The sequence below is a fragment of the Dermacentor albipictus genome, chromosome 6 (assembly GCF_038994185.2).
Source record: "Dermacentor albipictus isolate Rhodes 1998 colony chromosome 6, USDA_Dalb.pri_finalv2, whole genome shotgun sequence".
NCBI classification, from domain to species: domain Eukaryota; kingdom Metazoa; phylum Arthropoda; class Arachnida; order Ixodida; family Ixodidae; genus Dermacentor; species Dermacentor albipictus.
The window spans coordinates 28,275,374-28,287,836 of NC_091826.1; the positions used below are offsets into that span (position 1 = coordinate 28,275,374).

At 43.2% G+C, this 12,463-nt stretch overlaps 1 protein-coding gene across 6 annotated transcripts in view; it reads right to left on the minus strand.

Annotated features, from left to right (window-relative positions):
- LOC135905091 (A.superbus venom factor 1-like) overlaps positions 1-12,463 on the minus strand; it is a 312,000-nt gene that overhangs the window by 21,702 nt on the left and 277,835 nt on the right. For all 6 annotated transcript variants that reach the window (XM_065436075.1, XM_065436074.1, XM_065436073.1 and 3 more), the window contains 7 exons: positions 11,513-11,681; positions 10,792-10,958; positions 8,701-8,850; positions 6,973-7,083; positions 5,404-5,500; positions 3,756-3,794; positions 383-440 (listed from right to left, as the gene is read on the minus strand). In XM_065436075.1, coding sequence (XP_065292147.1) covers positions 383-440; positions 3,756-3,794; positions 5,404-5,500; positions 6,973-7,083; positions 8,701-8,850; positions 10,792-10,958; positions 11,513-11,681 — 791 coding nt within the window. The remainder of the gene's footprint in view (positions 1-382; positions 441-3,755; positions 3,795-5,403; positions 5,501-6,972; positions 7,084-8,700; positions 8,851-10,791; positions 10,959-11,512; positions 11,682-12,463) is intronic.

Here is a 12,463-nt window from a genome sequence, read left to right on the forward strand (position 1 = left end):
GCTTTCGCTTTTGACGCAATCCAACCAGTCGTATTATGCAGAGCTATAATCTCACAAAGAAACAAGTACACCGACCAAGAAAAACTCGTTTAAAATACAAGACGTAAGGAAAGCCTTGTTTAGAAGTGGGCGAAAAAGGTTGAAAAATGAGTGCAGAATTGTAGTACACGCGGGGTCTAAAGCCGAGGTACGCCGCAACGCATATGTTAATAATGAAACAAGAACAAAATAATTAATACGAGAACAAGGAACGACTAAAATTAGAATAGATAGTTTAACCAGAAGAGAAAATCTCGTCTGCTACCTATACTTCTAGGGACGGGTGAAGAGAGATAGACAAGAAAATAGACAAAAGTACAGGCGAAATTAATGCAATATTTACCTGGTGCACACTTTTATTTGATACGTAGGCTCTTTATCGGACTTGCTTTTTTGTTTTCCTGAAAAAATAAGATAAGAAAACAAGAGGCGTTTGCTCATTTTTCGTTATTCACTGTTCAGCGAATAAGGCAAGCGGAACAATATGCAACACGGATGTGTTAATAAGCACGTCACTTTTAACAACAATCCAAAATGTTGGTCCGAAGTGTTTCGCGAGTTTAGTATTGAGTATGTGATAGGATTGCTACCAACTACAAAAGTACGACTTATACCAATGACTAAGCAAACGTTGCTTCCATGAAATTAGTTGAAAAAATGTAGCTGCAGCATACACAAAGAGTAGACCTCTTAGAATTCTAATTGCCAAGCTGGTTTTCCCACAGTGCGCAAGTTCTCGATGTAAACCCTTTTCGCCGAGCAGCCTGCTCTAGACGAACGAGATGACGCTTATGGTGGCGGGCCGCAGATTGCCTCATCGAAAGGGCACAAATACGAAACCACGTAAAAATTGAAATTCTTGTTACATTTAGTTAATAGTTATAGGCTAGACATATCGCAGATACTTTCTTTCTCTGCCGGATACGCCACAAGGCAGAAACACGCCTTGCCAATTGCTGCTTTCTCCCCCCGGAATAGCACAGTTAAGTATTCGTTTTTTCCTAGGCCAATAACTGAATGGAATAAACTTCTTAATGAAATGGTTTCACAAACATCCTTAAAATTTTGCTGTGCAATTCCAGCAGTGAATTGTCTCACATGTCGAGCTTTGCTTATTATACATTTGGTTTCTATTGCATTGCCAAAATGTGTACTTTCCTTCCCTGTATTTTGTTGCTGTTGTTTTTGTGGCTTGTCAATTTGCAAAACCCAACTAATGCAACTCCACTAAGCTAAAATCCCAAGTCGGGGTTGGAATATATAAAAAAAAACAATATTACCGCTTCTGCCCTGCTACTGTGCGATAAGCCGTGGGAAGTGCAACAGGGTGCTCGCTAGCACATATGTGCTCCATTCAGGTGCAAAATGTGGAGCGGTAGAGGGAAGACATGCGCAGTTGTTGGCTGCCAAAATAGCGACTGGCATATTAGGGAATGAAAATAATCTGTGTGGCCAAGTTGACGGACCCCTCCTACACAAGGACTGCCTGTATTGCCGGAGCTTCACGATGGACGACTCTCTCCACGAAGATAAAAAATTTGCTCATCCGTCAATGTTCCATTGCGAACCTCTGAAAAAGGATTCAAACCACAGAACGTCGGCTAGAGTGAATACCACTCGCTACACAGTGACAAAGGGAATAGTACCGCTTCCTGGCATAATAATATTCACCGCACGTTATCTACACACATCCACCCCAATTCATATGCGAACTTCCGCCCACTGTATCACCAAGCTTCAAGAATAAATGAATGGGCACACTCTTTAATCAATGCACTCGCGATGGATGACGGCGACAGCACTGACAGCCCATTGAACATAGCAAGCGAGTGACCATAGTGATAATACGCTTTTGCTAGAGGCTATTACAAAGTAGAGAAGATCTACGTTCCACGCCTTGGGTGCCGTAAGAACAAATCTGTCGCAACTGACCTCATGAGCGCGCACTGACGCAGAACATAAACAGCCCGATAGTGACCGCGCCGAGGTACCTTACTGAGTCAGAAACGGGACTAGCCGCTGCCTCAAAGTGTTAACCAAATAAATTGCGAAGAGCAAAACACACTGATCCCGATTTAATTAATAAGCGGAAAATTTGGAAAGCTTGCAATACATTTCTTGTGCTCCTTTTAGTACAAGAACCATACACGTTTCTCGTGCCATTTTTTTGACATGTCATAATGAGCTCGGAAAGCGCTCACATGTCCTCCGAAATCTATGTCCAGAGCTTCGTGTCGTCCACCCACCCACAGGCTACGATATCCGCCGAAGCAGTGGTTTGCTGGGCCGCGCCGGCGTCACGCACATCCATTTTAAACACAGACGGAACGAAGGTGGCAGAGGCAGGCAATGGAGGCGTCACCACGTGATCAAACATGGCGGCGCCCATGTGAATGGCGTGAAAAGGCTCTGCACGGTGGCCACAAACCATTGCGAAAATGGTCATCGCTAGGCAGCCGGTGGCACTGCCATCACTTCTGTGCGACAAACAATACATTAGCATTCACAGTACCACAGCATTCACAGCATTCACAGTATTCACCCCTTAAACTTAGTGAAAGTTGAGGGGGGGGGGTTACGCACTAAAACCACGGTATAATTATGAGGATGACTATGGCGGGGGACTCCGGTTCAATTTGGACAACCCAGGGTTCTCGAACTTCCATTATTATCTAATTATACAAGCGTTTTTTGCGTGTCACTTCTATATAAACAAGGCCGCTGAGGTATGAGTCCAAGGCGCAACGTTGAGCTCAACAGGACAATGCCATAGGGCCTAAAGTTACCGCGGCGAGTGGCTACCCAGCGAACATTATTCTGGCAATGTTACTGCTGCAATATATCGAGCACTTGTGCACCGCGGCAAAACCAGTTTTCACTTTTCCAAAAGGCAGAGTTGCACACGTCAGAGAAAAAAGAAAATAACTGATGACGATTACAATCACTGCCTGCAGCGACCAATCACTGGCGCCACTAAAGCATTTGAGCCGATTACTAAAACGTATCTGATTACTTTTATGATACTTTCCTCGCAACTTTATTGTTAACAAATAACACTGCAAAAGTAAAGTAAATGGAACAAGCTGGCGGCCAAAGCATGGAAATAGCAAAAAATTCCAAATCAAGTTTGGGGATTTAAGGTTCCGAAACAGCAATGCGACTGCGTGGCAGGAAGTATCGGAGTAAAATCGTATTAAATTCGAAAACCGCTGGTTGGTTAACGTGCACCCAAAGCATGTTTCACGTGCGTGTTCCCATTGCACCCACGTCAGAATGCAGCCGCTAGGGACCAGACTCGAACCCATAACCTAGGGATCAGCTGCACGACTGCGTAGCTATTTGAGACACCGCGAAATGCGTTAGAAACCGATTGTCAAAAAAAAAAATTAAGATGAGATCCAGGATTACTTTGATCAAACAACATTGAGTAACCAGATCTTTTTTTATAGGGAATACAGGCAGTTCAAGTCATGATCAGACGGGTCTAGCTGTTATTTATTCATTCCTTTATCAGTTGCTCCTAATATCAAAGGAAGCTTTCAGTGGCGCAAGCTTTGTATACGAATGCATTTCTTATGCTTGCCGCTCACTAATACCACTTATTTCATTGCACGCGCATTCCAGAGTGTGCTACAGTCACTATGGGCTAATTAAGACAAAAACAGAACGTCAGGAAGTGGCCGTGATCGCAATGCGAGCGTTTTTTGTTTTCTCACCCTGTGCTCGTCCAACACGATGCCTGGATGCAAGGTGCGCTGAAACAATCGCAAATGACGCATTAATTTAGAAATTAGGAGTTGGATAACAAACACACATGGGTAAGTAATAAAAATGACAGTTGCGATCGATAAAAGCAATCCATATCAATCGTTAAGGCTTTCTCCACTTTTTTTTTTTTTACGAGCACACATGCATGACTTATGAAACACGTCGTCAATGTTCTTTTTCTGCGCCTTTAAGAAACGGGGAAATATAAAACTATCCCATTTGAACTAAATCGTTAAAGAAGAAAGTGCATTATTATAAAGACACCATAAAATCAAGCATCTGGCAGAAAGACGAAAAAGAAACCGTCTGCTCTAGCAAAAGCACAATTTAATATTGAGTCGCCGACCCAGTGTTTTGTTACACGGTCAGTGACCCAATTCTTTAGTAAGAAAGAAACATATTCCACTTGCTTACTGCAACACGTACACGAATGCAAGCTGGTGCACAACTTCTAAGAAACCCTGAAGAATGCTATTAGCATAACGGCCAACTATCCCAAACTTTTCCTAAGTTTTACAAATTTGAGCTCGTTTTACAATTTTGCGAATGTTACTTCATGTTTTACGAAATATAAATTCGTTTAACAAAGGCATTTGGGTTGTAAGCTCCGATACCCTCCCGCAGAACACGACACAGCGTCATTGTAGTGTTCTTCTTTGCCTATGTTCTTGTCTGTTTACCGCCGTTACTTTTCGAAACATGAATTACCTCCAACTCGCGCAAATTTCCCTTCTCGTGAAATACCTTGAACTGGGTAACGTCGCATTGAAGCACCGGCGCCCACACTTCCACGCGCAATTTGAGAGTGGGAACTATGTTTAGAGCGCAGCTCTTAGGCGCCCATTCCTGCGGCGAGCGTCGGCGTCCGTGCTCGGCGTAACCGGGCGAACGATGAAAGCACGAACACGGAGCACAGCGGGGAGGGAGGGGGGTGAGAAACGGAGATAGTGAGGACATTGCGACGAGGAGAGCAGAGGAGGAAAGTGAAGACGAGGGTAAGGCGAAAACGTGAGAAGAAAGCACAGGTGTCGCGAAAGACGGGCGTTGCCCGGGACGATGGCTGCGAAATGGCGCCAGAGTAGCATGCGTCGTCTGTGCGGAAACAAAGCGCTGCATGAGCGGAGGTCTGTCTGCGGCGGCTGCTGTGAGCCGCGCCCACGCGTCACCCACGCCGCGCCTCTCACGATCTCCGTATTAGCGAGGTAGTGGTGCCACAATTCGCTCTTTTTGCAACGTGCTGCACGAGAGAGATTGTCCGCGCCAGACAATATGTCGCGACACGAAAACATGCATAACAGCTGCATTCAAATTTCGCATTAGGGAGTATAGTAATCGTCGGCGAAGTTTTTCGTTCGTTTCGTCCACTAATATTGCACTGTTTCTTCAAAAAAAATAATTGCTTTTTCCTAGAAGTGTTTTACCAGCCCAGACTGACTTGCCATTGCTGTTTAGTGTCCACACCTAAATAAAGGTGACGCAAGATTAAGAAGCAACTATTGCGTGTATATAAAATGACGTAACCTAATTGAAGCGGGCCGAGGCCACTTCATGTGCATGTGAATAAGAGAATCGATACGAGTTTTGAATTGAGCTTACACCCCTGTACACCAATCTTTTGTAGTAGGTCTATGGGAAGCTTTCCAGGACCTCCTCCGCTTTCGCTGTACATTTCGGCTGCAACAGAAAGATCAAACTGCAAGAAAAAAAGTTTATCTATGTAAACATGGCTTCCACAGGTTAAGGTTGAGTAAAAATCTGACAGATTAGAGCCTTATCTTCCTAAAATTTGAGGAAATCAGTTTTTTTTCAACATACGTAGGCAAAGGGGTTGTGCGTGCATCCATGTACATTGTGAATTGTGGCAGTTATAACACAATCCTTCATCGAACATTTTTTTATCTGCAAAGTCACAAAGCCATTTGAAGCCACTTCCATGCAATTCCTATCATTTTCACACTGAATGAACCACCACACTTGTAGCTGCCATAGGATTAATGGATCGGTGGATGCATGCTATGAGCGTCACTTTGAAATGGCGCGGTAGGTTGCGACACCAAAGGGGAGGAGAGGGAGTCTGCGGTTTGCCCCCATAGGATGGATGCATGGATGCTATAAGCATCCCCTTTGTAATGGGGCGGTGGGTTGCGCCACCAAGCTCTTGCTATTCTACTGCCTAATACCCTACCTAGGTTAAACAATATAAAAAACACACTACGAACTCCCACAACCAAATTTTCTTATCCCCTATTGCGAACTGTGCTTTTATACGTCTCCGTTTTTTCTCGTTTCCCTACTTCCACTAATCCTCCAAACCCCTCTTACTAATCCCTATTGCGGACATGTTTACTTTTCATCTGCACTCGCTGAACCCAAGGGCTTCAGGGAGGCCAGTGGTGCCTAAATCGACTGCTGGGTAGACGATGGATGGCCCCTGGCCGCAGAGTTCCCTCTGGCTAGTTTTGTGGAAAACAGTGGGTACCTGGATGACAAGTTTAGGAACTTGCGTAGCCAGAAATTTTTTTTCAGGTAGGAAAGGGGTGCGGGGGACACGTACTTGAGCGGGGACGGTGTGGGTGAGGGGGGCTGGGTAGGCGACATATAAACACTGAAACCTCGGGGAAGGAGGCAGGGGGGCGGGGGGGGGGGGAATCATGAGCCCGGGTTGACCTCCCGCCCGGGAGCGGCTACACCAGTGCCCACTGTTGGCGCGTTTGTAAATTAGGTTTTCCCCCTCCCCTCCTCACATAAAGGTGCTTCAGCTTCGAGCAGATTTAAGGGAATTTAAGGGAATCGTAATGAGTTTATTTCATGAAATCTGCCCCACTCCCATAACAGGTTAAACCTTTTGGGGTGTATCATCGTCCCAGAAGAGTAATCGCCACCTTTCTTAGATGACTTTTCCTTTAACATGGTGCACGCGATACTTCCAGGTCGCAAACGGCATGCGCATTATCATTGTGACGTAGCATTTTGAACAGGGGAGTAGCGAGCACCAAGCTTTCAATAAAGAAAACGCAAGGAAGGTATATAATTAATATTAGTGTAGGAAGAAGATACACCCCCAAATGATGCGAGCTGTTCTGAAGTCTATAAACTATTAACAGGGTATTGGCGATATACAGTCGATCAATTAAGAAGGGGGAAAGGGGGGAGAGAATTACATACCTTGCAGCCTTGTTGGGGTGGGGCCAGAATGTTGTATCTCAGCCTCACATTCAGTGCTGCCGTGCCCATTCCAGATGCGTTAAGGACAATTTTTCCTCTGGCGTCGACGATCTGCGAGTGTGCATGTTACTTTTCGGAGTTTCGGGCAGTTTATGTAGGGCAAGTGCTTCTCGAGCTTGAAGCAGTATTTTCGGTCAATCGAAGTTCGAGAAACATTCAGTCTTGTATAGACGTCACATCTCTAGAGTGAGGACGGCTTATTGGCGAGACGGGTTATCCTGTCGATGCACTTGGATGCGACAGGGAAACGACACTGACTGGAGAGGTTGCGACCGTCTGGCCACATCTCCTTGCGCTCAAGGTTTAGCCCGTAAATGAGCACCGAATTTGGCAGTCTACAAAAGTGTTTTATCAAGACCGGGGTGCTTGGTTGGACCTTTTATTTATTTATTTATTTATTCAGTTATTTATTTATTTATTTATTTATTTATTTATTTATTTATTTATTTATTTATTTATTTATTTATTTATTTATTTATTTATTTATTTATTTCAATATACTATCAGACCCTTACAGGGCCTAGGTAGCAGTTGGTTGCAGTTGTAATGTTCTGCATAACACTACCATAACAACAAAACGCATACTGAAAGACCAGGTGCCACAATACAATATGGCATAAGAAACAATATTACAATTTCTAACGGCATTACATGTCACGACAACACTGCAACAGTAAGACATTTTGAAGCAATATTGCGCCTCCATCTTCGGCACGAACGTCAAGCCCGAATTAGAAGCACTGCAGTCAGACGAGACAAACACTTTCTTGTGCATGGAACAATGTAGCTATGGCTAACTCTTTTTCTAATACATTACAATTATTTATTTTCGATGAGTCGGGCTTTAAAACATAAATAATTGGTGTATTGATGTACTACTGCTCATGCCTCCAAATTAGCTGTCAATCATCGTTGACGGATTAGTGACCTATGAAAACACTTCCAAGCCGGGCATTTGGCACTCCGATTGAGAAAATTCCGCTTGTTGAAACGATGGCAGCACTCTGTGCCTTTGTTACACAACTGCTCTTGGCCAGCCATGTTATTGTGATGTTAAATTATTGCGTACTCATGAAGGTATAGTTGGTCTAGTTAGCTATTATATACTGCAACCCAGTGGATCAAAGCAGCAGGCAACTCAAGGCTTCTGACATAGCAAGCTACACAAGAGCAACGGTGAAACCTGATTCTTAGCTTGCGTAAAACCGTGCTAGGATAACACAGTGCGACAATCGTCGAACTTTGTTTTTTTTTTCTTAACAGTGACTTAGTGTATGCCTAGATTAACTCAATATAGGTTGATGCAGTGCATGTAAAACAAGTTAGTTGTCCATAGAAAGTAATTCTAGTTGCGCGTCTATTGTATTTCTGCAGAGCTGTATCTTCATTATTCTATTCCAACTAGACCTGACGCACTCCTTAAGCAATAAAAAGTAAGAACATTGTAAGTCTCAGTTTGTCAGCTTTAGCGAAATTGGGGATCAGTAAGCCCGATAGAGGGTTTACTGGGGTCTGTTAGTAATAGTGGAAGATGGTATGGCGGGTTGATGCCAAGTTCTATTTTAACAGACAGAGAGCATAATCGAATTCTGAGCTTACACATTTAAAGAGCTGCAGAGTCTGCGTAGCACACAACTGAGGTAAGGCAGGTGTGGTGCTCGTACTTACCGTAAACTCTTGCAACAGAGCAGCATTCTCTCGTTTAACGCGGAAGTCCTGAAGAGTATTATCAGCGAAGACTACTCCAAAGATGTCAGGGGCGGCATTCGAAATTTGTATGGAGAATTCCGAGAGGGCTTGAAGCGCTACGACGGTGTCCTGAGACAGAACGGAAACAACAGTGACTTAGCGATTTGAGAACATCGCAAGAACAACGAGGGGGGAGGGGGAGAAGAAGCCCAGAGAAGCCCGAATAAGATGTCGCAGCTAAATTATACTCGGAATTTCTTCGTTTTGAGCACGTGTTCTCATACAGAACGGCTGAAACTCGAATGGCAGTATGCGTACTTCCAATTGTGTTTTTGTAAACAGAGGAAAAAATGCAAGGGTAACGGCATCAACAACGATGCAGACGTCTCATCAACATAAAATATTGAAGAAACGTAGAAGGCAAGCAGAATGATAAGATTGGAAAAGATAAGCTTTCCAAATCAAAGCTTTTATTTAACAAATAGTGCAAAATGCACATGCTAATGTTTCAAGATTGTTCTAGTCACAAGGTACCGCACTACGTTATCTAGTGCTCAGGATTACTAACAATTTTATTTGAGTTAAAGATATAACTTACGTAGCAGACAAGGATAACACTAAATTTATTTTTTTAAGGCCAGATCTGTAACTTCCCGCTCCTGTGTTCATTTATTGTTCTATAAATCTGTCTTGTTATAATTGATAAACGCACCAACATTATTCCAGCTCTGTTCACACAGACTGACATCAAACACTGGTAGTCTAAATGAACATTCTTTTTATTGATATTTCTTTCAAGAACCAATAAAGAAATTTCTAACTCGAGCAGAAAGAGATGAAGGAAAGATCTTGTTTTATGACTTCGAATTTTGCACCAGACATTTCGAGGACAATAGAAGATTGATATATCCGACGTATTATATATTTTTTGCTGAAAAGTACACTCATTAGATATTGTCATAATCTAGCGATCACTCTTTTTCGCCTATGCATAATTGTTCGAAGTATTCATCTTTCCCTAAGACAGCTAAGGAGTGAAATGAACTCGCGGTTGATTAATTCCTAGAACTATTTGACAACCATTTCCTGGTGTTCATAATGTATGCCGGTGTCTAGTTATACTGCTACCTTCAATCTCTTCTTATTCATTACTTGAGATTGTCAATTTTATGGGAGTTCGACTTTATTGCGCCAACTAATCGTACTATCACCAAATCGCTTGGTTTCACAGTTTTCCTCCAACTTGTCTGCTTTAGTTTTATCCCTGTGAGGCTCAAGTTTGAAGTTTATTGTAGACTTCATTGAACAGTACCATGCGCTTTAAACACGTTTCGAGACTAAATAATATTGTCAGAGGGTCAAAAGAATATAAATACATTCTGTAAGGGCTAACGCCCTTTTGCATTGCAATAATAAATAAATATTTAAATTAATAAAACCATAAACAGATAAATATATGTTCAAGATGCCTTGGCACCCCATCCTGCTGATTTAGCACAAGTGCACCAAACAATATGACGTTTTCAATATAATCTATATCATTGTAATATGAAGAATTTAAACACAAGAATTTCAGTTTGTAAAGGCGGTCTTGAAATCTGTCCTGTTCGTAAAAAGTACGTATGACGAAAGGACAACCTAAATCACAAGGGTCAGTTTGAAAATTCGGCAATTACTCATCAATAATTTATTTATTTATTTATTCAGCTGTTTATTTGTTAATAATTACAATATTGCTGATAAATTACTAAATAATTGGCCATCTAATTTATTTATTTGTTAATGGGCCTCATTTGCCCTGATGCGGCAAACGCGGAAAAACGGAAATGAGGAAGTTCATAGGCTCACCGAGGGTTATTGTACTAATCAGCGGACGTCAGCAACCCCCTGACCAGGCGTATGAGTAATGGTTTTCGGGACAGCCCCAATCCCATCACATGGGTGGCCTCCGTATTGGCGAAGCTTACAGAAGATGGGCGCCACTAATGTAGCAGCCAGATATTTGACAGTGCACTATGATGTAGCCACGACCTGAGGTCAAATAAAAGCATCTCACGACGTGACACAAACCTGCGTGGACACGAATGACCCAGAAGCTGACCGGTGCCGAAGAAGCCAGTTGACAAACTTCTTGCTCGAGTCGAGGTCACGATGCTTGAGGTGAGCCAGAAGAGCGTAGCCGGTGCCTTCGACGTCAATGCCTGTAGCCTCATCTCCCGTGCTAAGTGTATTCATATCTGAAAACGGAAACACGAGGAAAAAGAGAAAGGATTGACGTAATAGTTCTGCGGAAACCCCTAAGGTGGAGGGAAGTAAGGAATAAGGGCAAAATGAGACATCCACCCAATCGTAGCAATTGCTACAAAGGAAACCCATACGGTTTCCTCGAAAGAAAAGCCTCGCAGTTGGAAAAAAAAAATCATCCTGGTCCGGCACTCGAAACTGGGACCACCGCCTTTCTGGGGCAGCCGTATTACCATCTGAGCTAACCAGACGGCTAGCAGATGGAAGGGCGAAGTCGAATTTATCGACAACTCGAAGCGAAGGCAAGAGTTTGACGTACTAGTTCTGTGGAAACCCGCAAGGTGGAGTGAAGTAATTAATAAAGGGAGAATGAGACATCCACACGACGAATTGCTACGATTGGGTAGATGTCTGTTTTCGTTTAGTTGTTTTTATGATTCGAATTTATAAAATATATCATCGATCTAAGCACACTTTCAAAAATTTAGGTATAGTTCAATTAAAATCGGAATTATCTATAAGGTAATCAGTCTGTTTTGAAGAATACCTGTGTCTTCGAGAAGGTGCGCTCTTAGGACGTCCATCGACTTTTGCCAGTCGGGTCCGGGAACGAAGCTCAGTGCATACGCCGTCAGAGCTGCTATGTACGGAAATTTGATGGCATCCAGGCGTTCTACGATATAAAATCGAGCCCGCGCAATGGTGGTGTTGACCCCCTGCAGGAGCGTATCAGCGTATCATATTGAAACACATACGACCACAGATCACACTCAACTACGTTGCATTTAGGCACACCATGGTTAACGCATGCTGGCTAGGTGCGAGTCACGGAATTACGCAGCGTTTGAAGCTGCGGACCAGAAGAAAGCTTCAAACAAAAAGCTCGTCAGTCAAGACAACAAGAGAAAGTGCGCTGAAATGAATGGACTTTCGATTCTCACGCCCAAAACGTTTCAGACCACTAACGGCACAAAGAAATAATCACCTAGGAGAAGCAAATGAGGCTGCACGCACATAACGCAAGCACGCACGGGCACGGGTAGAAGTTGACTGTATCAAATAAAATCTGGGCGCAATAATCACACAGCGCGTCAGGCCAGTGAAAAGATTCATTGATCCGTTCACGCACGAGTAAGCGCAGTCATGTGAAACGAAAAGCTAATAATTTCCCTTAATACCGATACACCGGTGAGACGCATACATATGTAACGGCACATTAGCTATGCGCGAACGAGAATTTCCCGCCACTGACATACCTCACTGAAGCGTCTCTTCATGCACTTCTATAACTTTATATTCCACTGTTTTTCTTTTTTTTTGCTGTTACGTAGTATTTCTGTTTTTTAGCATTACAAAAGGGCCCCTACAGTGTTTACGCTATGGGACCTTATTCCGTACTAAATATCTGTACTTTTGTATCCGCAATATGAATTCAATAAACTTCAAATTGCAAAATAAAATTCGACACGTATCCCGCATTACGGCTGTGTAGCTGACA